A 24,145-nucleotide genomic window follows, 5' to 3' on the forward strand; every position below is an offset into this window, starting at 1 on the left:
GCAAGTGTTATATCCCTCAGATCCATGCTGATTCTTGCTGGTCACCATTTGGCCTAGAGGCCAGTGTCTGGGCTCCTGTTCTCTTTTGCCATCTGGAAACCACCTCCAAGCTACCAACGCCCTCGAGGCACCATCTGGCCCCAGTATGGACACAGCTCCTCCCTGAATCTTCCAAAACGCAGCAGACACTGGGCTGCAGTTTTTGACAAAGACTTACCAAAAGTGAGACTAACACGAGGGAATTAACAATGTAGGGAAAATAATTAAAATCAGGTAACACATTCCAGGGTTCTTAGAACCGTTAGCAACACTCCTGCACAGGAGCGATCTCTGACTAGCATCTGTCTCCTAAGGCCCTAACCTGCATTGAGGAGGCAGAGACCTACTCATCTCCTCCAGATGGGCGTCCTCCACTTCCCCTCTATGAATCCTACAGCTCCAATTCTCCCCTCCCCAACCCCCAACAGAAGAAAAGAGGCTGCTCAATCTCATAACCATCTCTGCATTCTTACTCTACTCACTCGGTCTGATTTAGGATCTGACTTATACAGCTTTTCTTCCAGCTTTGACAGTTTATTTATTTAGCTCCTGGCTTAAAATCCAGGCCTTCCCTCTGGACGCAATGATTGCATCAGCCCTGAAACAAGCCATCCCTAATCATGGACCCGAACAGCATACAAATGTACCATAGCTCACCCTGTTGAACATGTTAGTTCTAATTTCTTCCTATTATAATCAATGCAATGAATGTCTTAAAAGCTAATCTCACATATGCCTGATATCCTTTCAAACTTTGCTGATTCAAAGGGTATGCACATTTTCAGTCACTCATTCAGTATCGAACTAACTACTGGGCATTCCTCTAGGACCAGGGATATAATAATGAGCATAAATATATTCACCAAGTTTTATAGCCTTCATATCTCGTGGGAGAAACAAATAAGGAAATAAATGAAAAATGCAACGGTGTTAAGTGCAAAGAATAGTGCTACTAGAGAACAGCTGCCCTAAGAACCGGGCATTAGCTGAGACCTGGTGAATGATTAGTAAGCATGACAAGAGCAAAGATGGAAGGGACTGTGTTCCAAGCAAAAACAACAGCAATTTAAAAAGTCCTGGGGCTGGAAAGACAGAGAGCTGGAATTGGAAGACTAGCCCAGGTAAAACAGAGGTATTAAGGGGGAGCACAGACTGAGAGGGGCAAAGACCCAAACTTTCAAGACTTTGTAAGCCCTGTTAAGGACTTTGATCTTCATTCCAGGAACAATAGGATGACAGTGAATGATTCTGCACACATTTTGAAAATTTGATACTTGCTGGAAAGGTTATATATACTGTATTACACTCCCCTACAGCTTCAACAACACTGAGCATTATTATCTTACCAATTTGATCATTTTAACTTGTGCACATTACATTTTTTTTTTCATGTTTATTGCTCATGTTTGTATCTGTTATGGACTTAATATTTGTGTCCTCCAAAACTCATATATTGAAATCATACCCTTCAATGTGATAGTCTTAGGAGGTGGGGTCTTCGGGAGGTAATAGGGCCTGTGGGTAGAGCCTTCATGAATAGAACTAATTTCCTTATGAGATGGGAGAGAGCTTGCTTCTGCTCTCTGCCATGTGAGGATACAACGAGAAGACGGCCATCTACAAGCTAGGAAGATGGCCTTCACCAGACACTGGATCTGCCAGCCTCAAGAACTGTGAGAAATAAACGTTTGCTGTTTAAGCCACCCAGTCTGGTAATTTGTTATAGCAGCCCAAGCTGACTAAGAGACTATCCCATTTCCTATTGGGGTGTCTTTTTTTTTTTTTTACTGAATCTAAGACTTACTTATTACCTTTACCTTTTTCCCTAATTGTTTGCCTTTTAAGTACGTATGTCAAAACATTATATACCTAGCAACCTTTTCTTTTAGGGATTCTGCCATAAATGCATTTTTCTCATCCCAATATTATACAAGTATTCATCCATATTTTCTATTAGTATTTCCACGGTTCAATTACTCATACTCAATCATGATGTCTTGACTGAAATCTATAAACACAAACTTAATTTTACTTTTCAAAAGGTTAACCAGTTATCCCTTGAAACCTTTATCACTATGAGTAAACAAATTACAGAATAATTCATGGATGTTTCTTTATCTTCTGTTTTATTCTATTATCTAATCATATGTTACTGCACCAGTACCACACATAACTTTATAATACACTTCGTGTGATAAAGTCCTTCCATGATAAGTTCTCCCTTCCTCATTTGTTCAATTTTAATTAGCTACCCTATAAGAAACTTACTTCTTTCTCATGAAATACTGAATTGGCTTTCACCAGGATTTTTAAATAAACTGTTGAGGTTTTAAACTCCGAAACAGGAAATAACCATCTGGAACGGAAAGAGGTGAAAATGACCTTGAAGACTTCAGCAATTCCTCCCAATAACTACTGAAATTTACACAGATTTTTGCATGTAATGGGTAGATTATTGAAGAGTTTGAACAAATATCACGAGACAGTTTACCATAATTGACTTTTTATTTAAAAAAATTACAGGGAGTGATTTCCAGCATATCTTATTTTATAAAAGTACTGCCTGTATCAAACATTTTATATCACTATTAATTCCATTAAGAGCTGCCTTTTTTTTTTAAGGTACTAATTCCAATTTATGGGATACATGCCCTTAAAATATAAAGTTTCCATTATTTATTCAAATGTCAAAAGTAAGATTATTGAGAAGTTTATTGCTTTATGGCTGGGCAAGATGCTACTAGCACATTTTAGGTAAATAATATTCTTTATTAAAAACTATAAGGTCATTCTGTTTAAAATTTCGGGATAATTCACAGAAAATAGACATATTTATTCAAATTACATATTGAAGGGCTGGACTATAAGTTATAGACATTTATATGTGAAGCAGCTCTCTAAAGAAATAAGATGCACAAACAGGTCTGTCTTGGTATAATATACATAATTGAAATTAGTAAAACCTGGAAGACTAATATTGTTACACTATGTTCTGTTAGGATCTTAAAAAAAAAATCACAAATTTAGTAGTTCACTTGTGCTTAAAATATTCATATGCATGAGAAGCTTAAAGAAAAAAACACCTCTGTACATGATGATGAAAAGTAATAAATTTTTTTGAAATTGCACTGTTATTTAAACACTTTCCTGAAGTCAGACCCTCCTTTGCAGCTGGCACAGTTTTTCAGGTCTAATTGGCAACCTGGGGAGGCCCCTCTGGTATTAGTGAAGTAAAGAAGGTGGTGATAAAAGACCAAGCTGATGCCATTAATCCAGGCCTTTGAAGCGCACTGGCATCTTCACCTGCATCTTCTCCACTCTCATCTTCAACCCCATCATCCATGAGACGCTCCTTTTAAACAAAACAAGAAACATACTCCTAAGTGATCTGAACAGCTAGCATTAACTCACGACAGAAAAAGAGAGTTAAGTTCCTTCCTATAGAAAGAAGGAATATGAGCATGTAATAAGGAAATGGTACTATCTGGCCATCAGAAATCTTTATCAAGTCCAAAAGTGATAAATTCCTCAGTGTTCAAGTTCAAAACGATAACTGACAATTTAATGCAATAAATTCTTACTGTGTGCATAATTTTCTTTCTAGACTGTTTTCAGGAAGAATAATGTTAGTTCTTCTCATTTAATTCTAATATATGACTGACTCACTATTATATTCTAAGTTCTCCCAGATGAAACCACACAATTTATAAAAAGTTAAACTTTTCTTCAGGTGCCATCCACAAATACTTATGGCATACTCCAAGACTCTTTTATGATGTTGGGCTCACACAGTGTTGAGGAAACATCTAGATTTCAAGTGTACAAAAACCTCATTAGCATACCATTTCTTCAAGTTCTAGGTTGTTTGCATTTTGCCCATCATTGTTAACTTCAGCATTATTGTTGGGAGCCTGTTGTTGACCTTCTTGCCTAAAAGGAAACCATCCAGCCTGGTGTCTGCTCAGTAAAATAAAGAGAAAAGAAAATAAGTTGCAACTGTTTTTATTTGTAATACTACAAAACATTAGTATCCTACAAGAGAAAAGTGATTAGAACTATAACAAATGAAAAGATCAAATCTCCTGCTTTGGGCCAAGAACTACCCCTCTTAAAGCAATGACAGCAAAACAAGAATCAATTTAAGTCTAAAAGTCTATCATGGGCTTAATTGGCTTTAGGCTAGATATTAAGTATCAAGAATCATAAAATCTTTTTTGATATTTTTCAAAATGAATTTCAAATAGATATCTGTTTGCCTCTTGGGGAAAGGGGAGCAAGGGAAAGTTAGTCTGCTTATGAAAAAAAACCTGACCTGTCTCTATAGGACTTACTATTGATAACTATAATTAAAAAGAACATCCTTATGCAAGAGGGCATCATACACTTCTTCAAGTTCTAAATAATTGATAGAGCATGTCTAACTGAATTAACAATTTTTATAAAAGACAGTAAAGGAAAAATCTACTTCTGATAAACATTCCTATCCAACATAAGCTGCTCTGCTTTTGGTGTCAGATATCTGAAGCCCAACATTCATATTCCTTCACTCAACATTCACAACAGACTACCGCATGCCAGATTCTGTGCTGAACAGTTTTAGAAAGTAATTAAAAGAAACCACAGAAAGTTAATGAACATCACTCACAAATAAACCAGTAGCATGGCTCCCATGACCATGATAAACCGACTGAAAGAAGAATAGAAGTATACAATGCTGAGGAGAATGGCAGCTCGTGAGAACGTGTACATCCAGTCTAGCCAGTCTCGATTGAAGTCTTCTTCGTTTAGCACCGGACCTCCCTGTGCGTTCATTTGAACATTCTCATTCATGGGTCGATTTTCTTGGGCCACTAGGTTTGGAGCTGGTGGGGGTTCTTCTCCAGGAACATGTGCCAAATTTAGAGGCTGTGAAGCAGCAGGCTCGGCTGGGCTGGCATTTGATGTGGCCTGAGCTGAAACTGCAGCTTGACTGAAATATTCACCAAAATAAATATTAAAAAGAAAAAAATCCTTTATCATACTGTATTATATTTTTCAAAAGTTTCTGGGGAGCCATATGTATTTTTCATAAGCCTAATATGGATTATCACAACTCCTGCACACATTTCTTAGGTAAGCACAGATCCCAGTGGAAAAGCGGAGCCAACACTGATGGTGGGAGTAGCTCAGGAAGGATGTTCTCTTAGCCTGGTAGCCTAAGACGGTAGAGGAGAGGTGGAAGGCATAAGAACAGCCATGTTAATCACTATCTTTTCTCTCTTTCACTAAATTACTTTATAAGGTAATGACCACACCTTTTTCCAAACCTTTTTACTAATGGCCCCTTTTGTTATTCTACATGGGATGAATACCCCTACACCAACCACCTTCCCCTCAGACCCATGTTTTGAAAGATTTGTCTAAAAACGTACATTGATCATAATCCTGTGTGTCCACTGTCAGTGACAAAAGATTTGTATTAGCATTTTAAAATACTACCTAGATCCCAGATAACAACCTCTAAGCCCCAATCCTGACTTTTGGAAACTCCATCCGGGTACCACTGGTATAGGTCGTTGTAAACTTATGAAGAACTGCGGTCCTAAGTTTGCTAATAATCTGATTGCTTGAAAGTCAAAATAAATTTTCCTGTGAAAGGCTCCCAGAAAAACTATAATATATCTGAGATTTGCTTTAAATTATCCAGCATCGGGGAGGAAAGTTGTAGAACAAGATTGCCATGAACTGATAAATGCTGATGCTGGGTGATGAGTACAAACTGATTCATTTTACTATTCTATCTTTTCATATGATGAAATTTTTCTACAACAAAAAGTTTAAAAGTCAAGATAGCAGAATAAAATAAAACAGAAGTTCCTCAGGCTACAAAATCCTATTTAAGCCAGTACAGTAATACCTTGTATCTGTACAGGGCTTTTTAATTGCTAAAAACACTACCTACCTCATGGATATTCTGATTCATAGGTAACTTATTTCATTAAGGTGAGAACTTGAGGCTCAGAAGTTAAATGATGTACATAAGATTATATGATTTACTAGCAAGCTACCATAAGCCCCACTTAGCTCACACAGTTCTTGTGAGGTTATACATGAGACAAGGGGTGTAAAGCATCTAGTAGAGTACTAAGCACAAAGCAGTCACTCAAAAGACAACTATTACCATGGCAAGAGGTAGGGAACAAACAGCCTCCCTGGAGCCAAGGAGTTATGCAAGAGAATACTAGGATATGAGATTCATAAAGCAGGTTAGCTTTACGGGGTAAGGCCTAGAGTAAGGATAAGGAGACAGACTTCACACTGTAGGCAAGAAAGCCATCAGATATTTGGGGGGATGGGGAATGACTGACTCAATTATGTGTTAAGTAAGTTAGCATGGCAGTAGTATGATGAAATACAGTAAAGAGCCTAAAAGGAGAAAGAGTGATTGTAGTAAAACAGGTGTTAAATGAGAAAAGATCTGGGCAAAGTAGGAAGTAAGATAGAGGGGAAGGACAGAAGCGAGAAACAACATATTAACTCATCTTGGTAAGTTGCTGGGTTCAGGGATAACAAAAGCCAGAATCAAAGCTGTTTAAGGTTAAGAGTTTAGAGGATGATTAAGAAGAGACAGTGTCACTGACAAAGAAGAACACACTTAAGACAATGGTGGAGTCAAAATTTTAGACACACTGAATTTAGGAGAAAGGTAAATTTCCCTAAAGAAATCTTCCAGCAATTAAGTGGAGACACAGGACAAAGCACAGGAGATAAAAAATTGGGAGTCATCAACAGAGATCTACCAACTAAGGTCATGGAAGAAAGAAATCCAAGAGGACTGGCCCAGGAATGAATGCTGTCTTTCCTACGAGACTGAGTGTCATAAGGCACATGGTAAGTATACAAATGCCTGTCTAACTGAACAAGGAATGCTACCATTTAGAAGGGGGAAAACAGGCTATCAAAGGACACAAAATGAGTGATCAGAAAGATAAAAAGAATGAAGAGGATAACAGAAACAAGGAGAGGAGAACATTAAAGAGAAGCGAGAAATGTTAAATGAATGCAAAAGAAGTCAAAAAGAATGAAGGCTGAGAAACTGTACTCCATACTAAGATTGTTCCACACTGACCAGAAGCAAGACTTATTAAAATAAGGGCAGTCCAGAAAGTATATGAGCCACAACTGATCCCTACATCAATATGAGCCTCCCTGACATAAGATTCTTTCTGTTCCCTTTCTCATTCAACTTCCTCTCTCTTCATGTAAATTTGCTGCCTTCCAGTGAAACTTTCCTAAGTTTTCTCCTCTGAAATAGATAAAATGTTATATTAAAGAAAGCATCTGAGTACTGCTAAATATAATAAGGGGAGAGAGGGAGAAGCAGAGAGTAGGCTTAGCTCATGTGAACCTTTTTTCCTTTAGCCAAATAATTTAAAATAAAGTATCTGCTGAGATGTTAGCAAAGTCCTCATTATAAAAAACCAATGAAATACATCAGTAAATAAAATCCCAAATCAACTTAATTACGATGAAAAAGAAAATAAAGCAAATAACCGACTGAGCAAGAAAATGAAGTCCACTTACTATTGCATATAATACTGATGAGCATACATCTGCTGCCACCACAGCATCTGCAGGGGGCTGAAACCGGGGTACACCGGGAACCCAGCTGGTATGGCTTGCCCGGGAAGCTGGTTGTCTACATTTCTGCAACAAAGAGATAGAGAAATGTCCTTTAATGCTCTAGAAGTTGAAAGTATTTCTCTAAATTTTCATTTCTGAACTACAAGTCATCCACTGACAAAATGTATTAAATCTTACAGAAAAGAAAAATATTTTCAGCATTCTTCAAATAAGACATTATGGCTTATATAAGATGACCCTGATCCCAAATATACAGAACTAACATTTCAACCCAGTCTTAACAGGCAAATAAAACATATCATCCACAAAATGTGTGGCAAGCCTGAACATTTACTATCTTTCCATTTAAGGACAAAAGACCAAAAACACTTTCATCACATTTTAAGTACATTCTCCTTAAGAACCAAAGACCTAAAACAAACTTCGTGACAAAATATTTTGAGGAATGGGGGAACTAGCCAAATGATATTTTACATTAGTAATAAAATATTCTTAAAAACATAGCAGCTATCAGCTATAAAATAAGAACATTATAAAAATCTGTAAAATATTTTTTAATTAAAGAACCAAGATTAGCAGAACATATTTATACATGCATTCTTAAAGTAGGTTAGACTTCTATTAATTCAGTAAAATTTGTGGAAGGTCACATTTAACTTCTCTATGCCTCAGTTTCATCTCTAAGATGAGTCTAATAAGACAATCTTCCTCATAGGGTTGTTAGTCTGTATTCAGTAAATGTTAACTATTTTTATTTTTACTCTCTCCTACCCCTAACTATGAACATGACTCCAAAGTGTGTAATTCACATACATCAAGAAAACTACATGGATAAATATATAAGTAAATGCAGAATCTGTGAATTTCTAACCCTCCTTTTCTTCATATTACTTGAATTTTATCTTCAACTAATATTAGTGTGGTCTATCCAGAGTGAGATAAGAATAATTAACAAATTCATGAACTCTAATTTTATATTCTAAAGACTGTGAACATACAACTGGAAATAACTGATTATAGAAACCTAATTTAGAAGAGCTTGGGAAACTAAAATTTATCAACAGATGTAGTTAAGGCAACCGGTGTAACTGAGGCACCAACTCTCCTACATATTACCCGAACTTTCCTCATCCTTGAAGGAGGAATGGGAGCCATACAGCGGCTCCTATCCTCAGAAGATTCTTCTACCTCCTGAATATAGCCTTCCCCCTACTTCCCAAGCTTTCCCACATACTGAATTAAGAAGGAAAAGCTTAGAAGCCTCTATGAGAGTTCCTCCCAGATCTTGATAAACAAGTCCTGTAGAAGAGGAGGAAAAGAACCCTAACCCACCTATTCCTTTAAAAAGATGTCAATTAGTGATCAAACCTCAAGAGAAAGCCATACCACTGGAGCGGAGGAGTATCATAAAACATCTGTATAAAGATCTTGGCATTTCCACCAGTGAGCTGACACATCTGAGCGACTCTGAAAACTACCTAAATCAAATATTAGCAACAATACAAGTCTGTACCAAGGTGTATATTTTAAATTTTCTTGGTATTTCTAACTAAGAAAAAAACCTATCCCCCTGAAAGTAGAGCTCCACCCATCTCCACTACTAAGAAGAAATATAAGCTCACACAAGTCCGTTACTTCAACTGTAAAATGGGAAGGCTGGACTTTGTCACTGTTTTTAAAAGGTCAAGGGAAGAAAAGGCCACTAACAATCACTTTGAAAAAATTACTATAGCTTCCCATCTCACCCTATTGCAGCTGAGAACATAAGGTGATTATCAAATTTACTTTTGATAAAATAAAAATAAATTTTAATTTTGAATTAAAATAATAATTTTAATTTTGCCAAAAATAAAAATTAATAAACTCTTCTAGATGATTCCAACATGCTTCCTCCCTTTCTCCTCAGTAAGTTAAAAACTATTGGACTGCATAATTGCTAGGATACATTCCAGGCCCAATTTGGCATACAAATTCAGTTGTATTAATTATTCTTCAGTTGTGTTAGTTATCCTTCAGACAAGATGCTATGCATTTGGAACTCTCTAGAAAACAAGAAATAAAGCACTTATTTGACACTAAATTATAAAGTTATTAAAATATATAGTAATAGATCAATGAAACATATTACATAAGAAACTAATGTATTCTAGAGGATGCATCACTAAGCAACATGATAGAGAATTATTATTTGGTGCTGGGAAAAGTGATTACCAAATTGGCGGTGGGGGGAAGGGAGCTTAAAGCTTCACCTCATTCCAAATATTCAAATAAGTTTCAAGTGGACTAAAATAAAGTATTAAAAGTTAAACCACAGGAAATCTAGAAGAAATTATAATTGGTTATTTTCCAAACCTTTGGAAGGAGGAAGAGTTTCCTAACTTATAAGCAATAGAAGAAAGTACAAAAAAAGCAATCAACATATTTGACACCATAAAATTTAAAGAGATAGAGCTCAGAAAAAAATGTTTGCAATAAATAATAACAAATATCTTTTCTATATAAAGAACTCATAGAAATGGAAATTATTATGACACCAAATAAATGCAAACTAACATAAAGATGGCTTTTTTTTTTGTCTGCCAACATCCAGTATTGACAAGAGGTACAAGTCAACCCCAACTCTTTCGTTGCTAGCAGGATAAACTGAAATAAGCCTTTAAAAAACAATTTTACAAAATTAAACACCTTTAGAAATGTTCAGTTATACTCAGCTGCCCAAGTTATTCTGCTTCTGAAAATTATCTTAAAGAGATATGAAAAATGGAAAACAATTCCACATCTCTGCCCTTTACGCCTTTGCACATCCCTCTTTGGAACAACACATCATCCTATTCCCCTTCCAGCCTCCTTCCTCCTAATAACAGAGAGAAACTGAAGACCGGGATAGTAGTTTATGATTAAAAAGAGAGTGAACTTTATCAAAGCACACATCATCTGTTTCTAATTCCACATCTATGAACGCATTTACTCTGTGACCTATCTTTGACTCACTTGTACTCCTAGGAATCTATCCTAAAGATAATTGGCAAAAATGCGAAACGATGTATGTGCAAAGCTATGCATCACAATACTATTGGTAACAGTAAAGACTGGAAATAACTATTCAGCCACAGGAGACTGGATGTCATAGTGTATGCACTCAGTGAATCAGTATGCAGATGTAAAAAGGACTCTCTATACTCCTATGAGCGATCTCCTGGATATTCCAAGTGTTATTTTGTTAAAAAACAAGGTGGAGAAGAATACATATGTTACCTTTTGTGTTAAAATGAGAAGGATATATATATACATGTGTGTGTGCACATATACATACATGTATGCATATTTACAGATAATGTGTTTATACACATTTTCTTGAATTTTCACAAAGAAACAGTGGAAGGATAAACCAAAAACAAATAATAAAAGTAATTACCTATTACGGGAGAGGAAGAACAGGAAGAGGGAGTAAAATTAAAGTAGGCCCCTCTGAATGTATCTTGTTTTACAGATTTGAGACTGGAACCATAGAAATATTTTATGTAATTAAGAAAAAACCTAAATCAAAAAGAAAAACTAATAAGAAAAAAAATTCAGGAAACAGAAATTAATGAACTTATATATCAAGTTTCATAACATAACCACACAGATAATTATTCTACTGACTAAAACACAGTATTTTAACTGTACATTCCTAGCAGGATAAATTCTAAAGACAAAAAAACCCCAAAAATTTTAAACTCTAAATACCATTTCTTACCAGGGTTCCCTGGGAATAGGGTCAAGATGAGTCTGAGACATCTTGTCATGCATGAGTTTTGACATTATCAAAAATTACTCAAATCGTGTCAAAAGGACATGGCAGAAAAACTGAACAGGCATTATTTCTCTTTTCTATTTCTACACATTGTCATCTTTCATTCTATAACTGATCATATCAGCCAAATAACTAAACATTACTATTTATAATGTTTGTAATTTCATAGTGTATGAAATCAGTTAGGTTTGCATTTGGCTGCATTCTACAGAGAACACACCCTATGGGGCTTAATCAGAGAGGCTGTTCAAAGATGACAATGTGTAGGAACGGAAAAGAGAAAAAAATCATTTCAAGTTTTTAATATGTGTGTGTTCTCTAAGTGTTCTCTAACCAATCTGTTATAAAATATAACGAGCATTTTTTCAAATTTTCAGTAATTCCAAAATAATGTTTGGAATAATGACCTAAAGCAGGGTACTCGATCATTAGGTAGATAGTAAACCCTTTGCTACTTTGTTCAAATCTAAAGCAGAGTAATGGAAATTATCAAAGTCTTTAGGTTAAAATTATGCAAGTCAGAAGTACTGGCATACAGAGAAAATTGATTTTTCCTTCTCTTTGGTAATCATCTCTTTACATGACAGAAACACGATATAGCAAACAAATTTCTACTGTCAGTTAAAAACAGCACTTGAAAACATTTACTAGTCATGAAATAATTTCATGTATGAAAATTTTAAAAATGGGATTGGTTGTAAAAAAGCATAAGGTGTTACTTCACGTTATATCCAATATTTTTTTATAAAATCTTTATTCTTTGATCTCTATTTATACACACATTCCATTTTAATATTGTATGTAAATGAAATTTACTATTTCTTATTAAAAATCAGAGTAAGATTCAATTTCTATCATATGAAAATCTTTTGTAAAAAATACTCTGGAGCATCTTCTGTGTATATAGGTACAATAACATTTCCTACCCCATAGCATTGTTAAATTATATATTAAACATATCAAACAATGTCTGGCACAAAGTAAGCAAATATTAATAAACATTGTTATTATCATTGCTAGGGAGGGAGATATGATGATATGTTCACCAAAATTTGTGCTTCTTTCTCTAGTATTGAGATTTTGCGGTGAAGTGGCTCCCTAGCTGGGGACCACATTTCCTAGTTCCACTTGCAATTCACTGGGCTGTGTGGCTAGTTCTTGCTGGTGGAATGTGAGTGGCAGTGGAATATATCACTTCTAGGCCAGGTATTTACAAAGTAGGTGTGTTTCCCTATGCTCTTTTCTCTCCACTTTCCAAGTATACACAGATGAACTCCAAGACCTTACGAGGTAAAGAGACAGAAAGTGGAAGAACCCTACATCCTTGAATCACCATAGGGAGGAAAGTCACCCACATGGGGATGGCAATCACCAGAATCAGACTATTATATGAGTAGGAAACAAACTTCTATGGTGTTAAGAGACTAAAATTGGGGAATTACAATATTTGTTAGTCAACTGTCAAAATGTTTTATAAAAGTGATTTAACAAAATTCATATTTACCACATAAGCTAACAAATTTTTTTTAAGTTGAACTTTAACTGAATTTAATCAGGCCCTAGATCTAACTACCATGAAGAGGTAGTGAGCCAAACCCAGACTGCTGTGGGAAATTACATAGAACAAAAGAAAAGGCATGAAGTTAAAAAAGAAAGGAATAAGGGATCAGATTAGAAGAGACTTAAGAAACATCAACCAAATGTAATATGTCAACCTCTTTGAATAATGATTCAATTAAAACAACCATAAAAGATATTTGAGACAATGAGGGAAAACTGAAAACTGGGTATGACATTAAAAATTTTTTAATTTTGTTGTGTTCTAATGGTTTGTGATTAAGATTTTTTATAGCCCATTTCTGTCATATCTATCTGTTACAGGTACACAGTTAAAGTATTCATAGATGAAATGATATGATGTCTAGGTTTTGCTTTAAAAATACTCCAGCCCAAGAAAAAAGGAGGAGCCGAGGGAATAGATGAAGAATGGTAGTCTGTTAATAGCTATTAAAGCTAGGTGTTAGGTAAATAGAGGTGCATTATAATATTTTCCGTACTCTCTGAATGTTTAAAAAGTATAATAAAATTTTTAAAAATTAAAAAAAGCAGTGCTTGCAATGAGTAGTAAATAAATCCTAGAGATTAATGCACAGTATGGTAAATATAGATAGCAATATTGTACTTTAATAATCAAACTTGCTAAGAGTCTAGAACTTATTTCAACCACTGAAAAAGGACAATTACGAAGTGTGACAGAGGTGCTAAATATTGCTACAATGGTAATCATACTGCAATATATAAATGTATCGAATTAGTATGCTGTACACCTTACATTTACACAATGTCATATGTCAAATATATTCAATAAAAAAATGAAATTGGCTAACAAATAGCAAAAAGAAAAAGCAGTGAATAAAAATATTGACTGTTTAACCTATATATATCAACAGAGGACTGATTCATTAAATTATAATAATCTATATAATGGAATATTGTACATTTAATAAAGAATTGGATAGCTCTTCTGTATTAATACAGGGCATTAATGTATTTAGTGAAAAAACAAAATGTTAGGCTAGTGTGTATAGGAAGTATGCTACTATATGTGTTAAATCCACACACCCATGTGTGCACACACACATTTGTGTAAGCACAGTTTGTCCCTGGAATAATATAAAGCAAACAGCTATAACGGTTGCCCCTGAGGAAGGCAACTGGGTAGCTAGGAGACACAAGAATAAAACTCTTGTACACTTTGTTCATTTTAAAAATGGTATCATTCACATGTATTACCTCTTAGAAAATAACTAAAAAAGGAAATTGGCTATATACTCTCCTGTCTGACCAAACTCTGCTCCTTTACCCATTATTATATCTCCTGCATTTAGCACAATAAATGTGTTGAACAACTTCATATGAACAGCAAGAAAACACTGAAACAAAGTACTAATTATAAGCAACTATTTAATCTAGTACCTAATAAATTTCATTTAATTAATTTTTCAACACTAAACGAAAACATAATGTTAACATAGTAAAAATTACAACTATATTAAAGAAAACCATTTACAAAGAAAAGGATACTGGAAGGAAATACTAAATGTTAACAAACGGCTGTCTTTAGATGATTGGACAGAGGGAACTGTAAACCTCAACAATCAGAAACAAATGCTTTCACAGAAAACCTGTTAAGTGAGCCTTATTCCACCCCCGACCCCACTCCATACAATGATGCAGCAACTACATGGAATCCCCACTTTGTCCCAGAATCCGCCTTTCCAAGACTCTCCACACTTGATTTGTTCTCCTTGATGAACTTTCCTTAAAATCAGCTCAGATGTTACCAGTATAAAGCCCTCCCTACTCCTGAAAGCAGAGACAGTTACTCCCTCCTCCAGGCTCCCGCAGTGTTTTTTTCAAGACCATGCTAGCACATCAGCAGATGGTAATTCATTTGTGTATCTGACCTACTTCCATTGAGGGCAAGGACATGATTCATTTTCCTGTCTTCAGTGCCTGGTATACAGCAAATTATAACTTTTACTGAATAAAGTCACAAGGTCCCCATACAGATTTGCTTACTCAAGACATCAGTACTTACAATCTGACCAGTAGATCTGACTAAAGAAAAGTTTCAAGTGGAAGGGCAGAGGGGAGAGAACCACCGTTACAAATGAAGTCAAAACACAAATGATAACCTAGGAAAAAATACTGAAACAAATGATACACAAAGAGAAGAGTCAACTCAACAAGACTGTTAAGAACACAGACTTTCAAGTCAGACATGGATTTGAATTCTAGTTCTGCTACTGTTCACTTCTGTGAACTCAGACAAGCTACATAACCTTTTAAGGCTCCTTCTCCTCACCCATAAAAGGGGAGAAAACAGTACCTAGACCATAGAGTTGATGTAAAATTCAATGAAATAAAGTATGTGAAAGGGCTTGATACAACGCCTAGCTTGTGCTAAGTGTTCAATAAGTATTAATCACTAATATCCTTTTAGATAAAGAACTGTCACAAATGAATTTTTAAAAATATCAACACACCAATAAGCACATCACAAAACAAAAGAAAAATAATGTCTCTTTATCAGGTATTCAAATTAAAACAAGGATATTCCAATTTATCACACTGGCAAGTACATATTTATAAGGGTATGAGGAATCAGGCTCTTCAATAACAACTGTTTTGGGAAGAGTAAGCTGGTACTACTTTACTGCAATTTTGCAGTAGTAAGAGCTTCGAAAAGTCTTAAAAATACTTTGACCCAATAATTCCCCTTCTGACAATTTATCCTAAAAGTATAACTGCTAATATGTAAGTACATTTAAGATTGTTGATTGTGGTGATGTTTAGTGGAAAGAAAAATTAAAAACCCCAACATTTATGACAGAAGATTGCCCTAATTCTTGACTCTTCTATAACAGAAGTACACATGTGTACTCTCTGCCACACAGTGGCAGAGCTGGCTTGTGCCAGCTCATACCGGCTCAAAGAACTAATTGCTAAAGTCCAGGAATTTTGTGAGCCAACTCTTGGTGTCTTGAAATCAGCCACAGTGAAAGTATTTAATACCAGAGAAATCAGCAAATGCTATCAATCAACTTTACTTTTTCCCCCAGAAAAAGTCCCTTGTTACGCATTTACCAACACAGTACTGGTATTTGGCAATACCTCCCCATCCACTGGTATTGAGCGTGGCCATGTGACTTGTTTTGGCCCATGGAATGTTAGTAAATGTGACACATGTAGAGGTTTTAAATGTGCTCAGTGGTTAACTTACCCTCGTGCATTTCTGTCATTTGTCCTAAGAAGAACACGCCCTAGGGAATGACTGGTCCACCGAGAATGAGAAACATGAAACAGACGAACTCAACTTACAGCCTGAAGCAGAGCTGTCTTGAGTGACTAATAAACCCATGAGCAAGAAAAGTAAAGTGCATTGCTGTAAGCCACTGAGATTTTGAGGTCATTATGCAGTAAAACCAACTAAAAACAGTCTTCAATAGAAGAGTAAACAAATTGATATATCCACACAACGAAAAATCACAGCTTTTTTCCTTTCAATACGCGGACATCAGATGCTGAGATGTGCAGAGATCAAGTTGGGAAGATGAAATGTTCTGGGTGCAAAGTCGTCTCCTTGGAAAGAACAGGCTTTGAACTAGGTGGTGTATAAGGAAACTATGATTTGACAAAGTGCTGATCAAAGGCTATTTCAAAAAAGTGGGTGCAGAAGAAAACTAAGGAAGGAGTGGGCAACTGGGGCATTAAACTAAGGCATTACTAGAATATAAGAAACTGGAGAAAATTGTACTTCTTGGATCTCCTCTCAGGGGGAGAACTACAGATGTTTGGAAGGAATATTTTGATAAGCTGCTTGGGGTGGTAGGAAGGGGATTAAGGGCTTTGTAAGCATGTTCGTGGTCAAATAACAATACTTGGTCTTGAACTTCTGGTTAGGTGCAGGGTTTTTATTTTGCTAATGGGCACTACCTCTAGTGGTCCTCCTCCGCATTCCTCATTCCCACCCCTAACTCCATTCCAGAGCTCAATCACCCTAAATAAATGTTGAACGATGTCTAAAGAACACTGGTGTGAATATGAGAGTCCATCCAGAGTGCCACATGTCACCATCTGGCCAAAGTGGGGGAGCTCAGACAGTATTGCAGCAGAGCAGGAGGGCTGTCTGCGGTAAGAACTATTTACAAAGAAGAGAGCTACAGTGGGCGGCATGGCCTGCTAGAAAGAGCACAATATTTGCAATCAAAATACGTAGCCTCCAGTCCCAGCTCTGCCACTAACTACCCATTTAATCTTGAGTAAATCAAGATTATGCATGGTTTTTTATTCATCTTAACACCACTGGAGGTTGGCACAGTGCTACAGGGCCTGGAGACACTGAATAAATATTTGTTAACTATATGAGCATATGAATGAGTAAATGAATGACTGCTCTGAATTTCTGTTTCTTCACCTGCAAGACAGGGATAAATATAACACCTTCCTCTTGAAGTGGTTCTTTTTTTTTTCTTTTCTTTCTTTCTTAGATTGAAGGAGAGAATGCATATGTATATAAGTGCTATGGAAACCATAAGGAAACCATCTGAACTCCAATAGTTTTATAGTCAGTCTAGGTATGATGGTAAGTTAGGGGGCAGAGAGTCTGCCCATGTACATGCTGAATGTGTATCTAAATTGATAGGGAGTCTAGAGTTCTATAACCTCTGCTCTGAAATCAGAGTTAAGAGGAGACATGCTCTGCATCCCCAAGCTGGAGAGCAGTGAATCGGAAACCATAAACTAGTTTACTAGTTTATGGCAAAACGGAGAAAACAAGCATGCTGTAATGTGTTTTGTTTTGTTTTTGTCTCTCCATTTGCATTTTAGTTTTGTGTTCTCATTATTATCAGGATGATTTTTTTTATTGAGGTATAAGTGACATATAACTTTATATTAGTTTCAGGTGTACAACATAATGATTCGCTATTTGTATATATTGCAAACTGATCACTCCATAAGTCTAGTTACCATCATCACCATACACAGTTACAAAAAAAATTTTTTTCTTGTGATGAGGACTTTTAAGATTTACTCTCTTAGCAACTTTCAAATATGCAATACAGTATTGTTAAGTATAGTCACCATGCTATACATTACATCCCCATGACTTACTTGTTTTATAACTGGAAGTCTGTACCTTTGACCCCCTACACCCATTTCATCCACTGTCCATGCCCCCTCCCTTCTGGCAACCACCAGTCTGTTCTCTATATCTATGAGTTTGAGGGCTTTTTGTGTTCTTTTTTAGATTCCACATATGAGATGATACAGCATTTGTCTTTCCTTGTCTGACTTATTTCACCTAGTCTAATGACCTCACGGTTTATCCATGTTATTGCAAAGGGCAAGATTTCATCCTTTTTTATGGCTGAATAGTATTCCATTGTGTGTGTGTGTGTGTGTGTGTGTGTGACACGTGTGTACGCCATCTTTGTCCATTCATCCACTGGTGGACACTAAGGCTGTTTCCATATCACGGCTATTGTAAATAACACTGCAGTGAACATGGAGGTGCAGATATCTTTTCAAGTTACTGTTTTCATTTCCTTTGGATAAATACCCAAAAGTGGAACTGTTCAATTACATGGTAGTTTTATTGATTAATTTTTTGAGGAATCTCCATACTGTTTTCCATAGTGGCTGCACCAATTTACATTCCCATCAACAGTGCACAAGTGTTTCCTTTTCTCCACATCCTCACCAACACTTGTTATTTCTTGTCTTTTTGATAACAGCCATTCTAAGAGGTGTAAGATGATATCTCACTGTGGTTTTGTTTTGCATTTCCCTGATGATTAGTGATCCTGAGCATCTTTTCATGTGCCTAATAGCCATCTGTATGTCTTCTTTGGAAAAATGTCCATTCAGATCCTCTGCCCAGCTTTTAATAAAATCATTTGTTTTTTTTACCATTGAGTTGTATGAGTTCTTTATATATTTTGGATATAACCTCTTATCAGACTTATGATTTGCAAATATTTTCTCCCATTCAGTACGTTGCCTTTTCATTTTGTTAGTGATTTCCTTTGCCATGCAGAAGGTTTTTACTTTGATACCGTCTCACTTGCTTTTTTTTTTGCTTTTATTGCCTTGGCTTCTGGAGTCAGATCCAAAAATCATCACTAAGACCAATGTCAAGGAGCCTACCACCTAGGTTTTTTTCTAGGAGTTTTATGGTTTCAGGCCTTACATTCAAGTCTTTAATCTGTTTTGAGTTAATTTTTGTGTATTGTGTAAGATAGCAGTCGACTTTTCTTTTGTTGCATGTGGCTGTCCAGTTGTCCCAAGACCATGTATTGAAGAGACTGTCCTTTCCCCACTGAATATTCTTGCTGCCTTTGTCATAAACTAATTGGCCATATATGTTTAGGTTTATTTCTAGGTTCCCTATTCGGTTCCACCAATCTAATGTGTCTGTTTATATGCCAATACCATACTGTTTTGATTACTATAGCTATGTAGTATAGTTTGAGATCAGGGAGCATGATGCCTCCAGCTTTGTTCTTCTTTCTCCAGATTGCTTTGGCTATTTGGGGTCTTTTGTGGTTCCATACAAATTTTAGGATTGTTTGTTCTGTTCCTGTGAAAAACGCCACTAGAATTTTGATTGCGTAGATTGCTTTGGGTAATATGGACATTTTAACCTATTAATTCTTCCAATCCATGAGCACAGAATATCTTTCCATTTATTTGTGTCTTCTTCAATTTCTTTCATCAATGTCATAGTTTTCAGTGTGCAGTTCTTTCACCTCCTTGGCTAAATTTATTCCTAGTAAAGACTTTAAATGCTGGAGATTTACAATTAATCTGGAAATACATCCAGGCTACATTATGTTTTCAAAAGTATTTACAAAATAAAATAGTATGATATTTCTATTTAAAAGTATACTTAGAATAAGTGTTTGGAAGAAAACTACAAAAATGTTAGTAATGGTTATTTCTGGGTGGTGGCTACAAGCAACTTTTACTTTAAAAAATCAGATACTACAGGAGGATACAATGAGTAGGTTTTCAGTTTTACTAATTATAAAACAACGCTATTACTATTTCAGAAGGAAAAAACTGAATGTACAAAACAATGAGTATTCTATAAACCAGCCAGCAATTTTTGGAGTTAAAGTAAATAAATGTGACAGCACAGCAGACTGAATCCAAACTGGTCAGTCAGAATTTATAAATGTGACATAAAAAATGACAGTCAATGCATGATGCACATGTACTGCTTTGATCACCTCATGTTTCCTCAAGAGCTAGATGAGCAAATCATCACCTGCATTGGGATTTCTCAAAGTGAGGTTCCCTGAGCACCACCCCAAACCTAGTGATTCAAAACCTCAGAGAATAGGGACCAGGATTTAGCCATTTTAACAAGATAACTAAAGATTGAGAATATTAACCTACATGGTAGAAAATATATGTGACTAGTTAAATATAAGCTGTACTGAAGTTTTAAAAAGAAGCACAAAGCTTATATTTTGCAGGTGAATTTTTCAAGGTCACTAAATTACTGCTTATGCACACTTAAGGCTAAGACTGTGAAATAAAATTTACTTAAAGACAAATGTAAAGTCTTCATTAGTAAAAAATTACAACTATGAGATTAAGTTAAATCACATTCACTGTTGAAGAGAATAACCTACTTATTGAACTTTCATGTAAATTGCTTTGTAAATCACAAAGCGTTTTCCAAAAATAAAGATTTCTTTTCTAGCACCCAGCACTGGCATTCATTCATTCAAATGTTTCAGTATACCAGACACACAGCTGCCTATAAATCTATTTGCTGAATGGATGTAGAACATTCATTTATAAGTAGGAATGAATTTACAAGCAATTGCTAACACAACTAAACACTTTACATGCATGAACTCTTTTAATCCACATTGAAATTCTGTATGATAAGTACTCATCTCCAGATAACAAGCAAACTGAAGCAAAGTGGGGAGGAGACTCACCCAAGTCAGCTGATAGAGCCAGGATTCAAATCAAGGCAGCCTGGCTCCAGAATCTGTACAGCCACTAAGCTATACTGCCCTCCTGATTTAAAACCAAACATTATTCAGCTATTAATAGATTCCCTAAGTGAAGTCGAAATATCTTTAATGATTTTATTGTTCATCATTTTAATACTCACTTTTGGCAAAATAAACACTATTGCAGATTTTTCTAATCTGTTTAATATACTGTTGAGAGCTGAATGCCTTTGTCTCTCTTGTTTGCTGATTTCCTCAACAGCCTGGAAAAATTATTACTCTTTGCCCAAGATATCTATAGTCTTATTCTGAAGACCTGTAACCTTATAAGCGTTCTTTTGTGAATATATTTACTTTAAGTATTAGAAAGAGTTAACAATCTTATTACCCACAGATAACTATTATTAACATGTCATTACACATTCTCCCAGGTTTATTATATGCATAATACTCTCACCCTCCACCACTACTACCAAATTAAATAAGTAAAATCACTATATAAATGGAAAGGAATGAATTGTCTTACTCTGCAAAAAAGATAGGAAATGAATCACTGTCATAAAATAGAAAGTATTTTAAGCTATTATTCCATAATGTAAACCCCGAGAACATTATATTCTACAAATAACTAAGTTTTAGTTTGTAGTAATCATTTTCTGAAGACAAAAATAATTTCACAGGTGCTTTATAAAAGTCTACGATCAGCCTCATCTAAACACTTATTTTTAGAGGAAAAGCTTTGCATTCAAGAAATATAAGACAAATGAATTTTCTTGTATTTTGCTATAAACTCAGCTTTGTTTTTCTACATTAAGAATTGAATTGTTTAAAGTTCTAAGTAAAAACTACCTGAATGTTTATTCCATCCTGTTTAGCACAGCAGTCAGTGGCTACTCCTTGGTTTCATCACTTACACTACCATTCTGGGATTCTGGCCATTTCCTTATTTCCAGCCTCACCATCACAGATCTGCAGCATGGCCACACACTGCAGTCCCACAGTATGATATGCAACACAAAACAATTATCACTACCTATTACTCATGCTTCCTTTACTTCAAAAGTAACAAATAATAGCAACCCAGTAAAGGACTCTGGTTTTAGACATAATCCACATCCAAATCATATTCTCCAAGAGCCTACTCGCTGAGCTGTCTGAAAGATGTGTTGTGGCCTTTGGCTACATTTCCCCCTAGAACTGCCTAACCGAAGAGGCATGCTGTTATTGCTAAATATAAGGTAGCCATAGCAAGCTTCTTGAGTAAACTCCTCTGAGGAAGACTCTGGATAAAATGCAATGGTTAGCATATCTTTATAATACATCACAGTGTTACTCTACTTCAGTTGTTACCAAGCCTGGATGATCAGAAACACCTATGGAACTTTTTAAAAACAGATTACTGGGCCCTATGCTCTTCCAAGAGCCTCCTCACTCACCCATCTGCTCCCCAGAAGACTAATTTAAGTAGATCTATACTAAGACTGAGTGAAAAAAAATTTTTTTTTTAATTACCTAGATCCTTGCTATTCAAAAATGTGGCCTAGGCACCAGCAGCATCAGCAGCACCTGGGAGCTCACTGGGAATGCAGAATCTCAGGTCCCATCAGACCTACTGAATCAGAACCTACATCTTAACAAGATCTCCAGGTGATTACATGAACATTAAAGACTGAAAGCACTGCCCTAGATGATTCTGCTCTGTGACCAGCTTTTAAAACCACTGCTCTACTTAACTCTCTAATTCTCAAAATATATAATCAGGTATATGAATAAATTTCAAATGTACTTTGATTACTGCAGACGGACTACCATGAAAGTCTGGAGAAACAGATTTTTAAGAGGGCCACAGCTACCACAATTTCACTCACCCTTGCATTACATATGGGAACTGAGGACTCTGTGCTGGATCCGTTTGTGCTTGTGGAAGGGTACGTTGCCTCAATCCTTCTGAGGAAGAACTGGCAGCTAAGGACAAGGGTTCTTGACTGGATGATGGAGTTGTTGATTCTGACTGATCTGAACTCTACAAACAAAGATGTAATTATTTTTTCAAGGAAACAACTCATTACAATATGAGATTAAAGACACATTGCTAAAAATGTATTTATGAAATCCCTTTGCAAAGAGTAAATTTTAGAAATTTACTTGATTTGAATCTTGTGCCCAGCACAATAGGTGAACATTTTAATTCTGATGAGATTAAGAGCTCAGAAAGTCAAAAGTGCTTAATTATACAACAGTCCACTTCTCATCTAGAAACGGCCGAGTAGTAGAGCATGATACGGTCATGCGTCACTTAAAGATGGGGGATAAGTTCTGAGAAATGCCTTGTTGGGTGATTTCATCATTGTGGGAACATCACAGAGAGTACTTACACAAACCCAGGGAGTATAGCCTACTACACACCTAGGCTACATAGTACTAAATGTATGGGACCACCATTGTATATGTGGTCCGTCGTTGACCGAAACATCATTATGCGGTGCCTGACTGTATACAAAACTGTGAGGATAAAATTAATACATGCAAAGCTTTTTTAATGATGCCTAACACTCAGAAATGCTCAACAAATGGTACTAATTACTGTCACTTAAACAGCTACTATGTGCCAGGTACTGTATAACATGCTATTGGTAACACATTGGTTTAAAACAATGAGGAACATGCTAGAAATCAGAAGATCTAGAATCTGGTATTATCTCTGACATTAACAAGGAACATAATCTTAAAAGGTCATCTAACCTCTTGAGTTAGGTAAGCCTTGAATCTCAGCTTTCCTACAAAAAATGAGATTAAACTACATCTTCAAGATTCCTTTCAGTTCTAAAATTCTATTCATTTATAGACACCACCAACAAATATTGATTTTTACAAAATGAACAAGATACGAATAAGGATTTTAAAATTCTCATTCTCCAGTGCCATCAGTAACTCATAGATTCAATAACCTTAAAGAATATAACCCTTTTAAAGCCCACCTCAATTTGTTGCTGTTGGAAAACAGTTTGTCATGTTTTATGTAAATTTAAAACACAATTACATTTTATAGAAATTACAGTTCTCCCACTTTAAAAAGCTGAATACAATATAATTTTAACATCCTTCTCAGTTTGTTGAAATTGTATTTTGCCTTCTTATTGACAGGACA

General features: G+C 35.7%; 1 protein-coding gene across 2 annotated transcripts in view; it reads right to left on the reverse strand.

The window, feature by feature from the left end:
• Positions 1-2,525: 2,525 nt before the first annotated feature.
• Positions 2,526-24,145, reverse strand: part of HERPUD2 (HERPUD family member 2) — a 42,597-nt gene continuing 20,977 nt past the window's right edge. For both annotated transcript variants that reach the window (XM_070616237.1, XM_008523706.2), the window contains 5 exons: positions 22,866-23,020; positions 7,603-7,725; positions 4,685-5,008; positions 3,882-3,996; positions 2,526-3,391 (listed from right to left, as the gene is read on the reverse strand). In XM_070616237.1, the coding sequence (XP_070472338.1) occupies positions 3,230-3,391; positions 3,882-3,996; positions 4,685-5,008; positions 7,603-7,725; positions 22,866-23,020 (879 nt within the window). In that variant the 3' untranslated portion in view covers positions 2,526-3,229. The remainder of the gene's footprint in view (positions 3,392-3,881; positions 3,997-4,684; positions 5,009-7,602; positions 7,726-22,865; positions 23,021-24,145) is intronic.

This window comes from Equus przewalskii, chromosome 4 (genome assembly GCF_037783145.1).
Source record: "Equus przewalskii isolate Varuska chromosome 4, EquPr2, whole genome shotgun sequence".
NCBI lineage: Eukaryota > Metazoa > Chordata > Mammalia > Perissodactyla > Equidae > Equus > Equus przewalskii.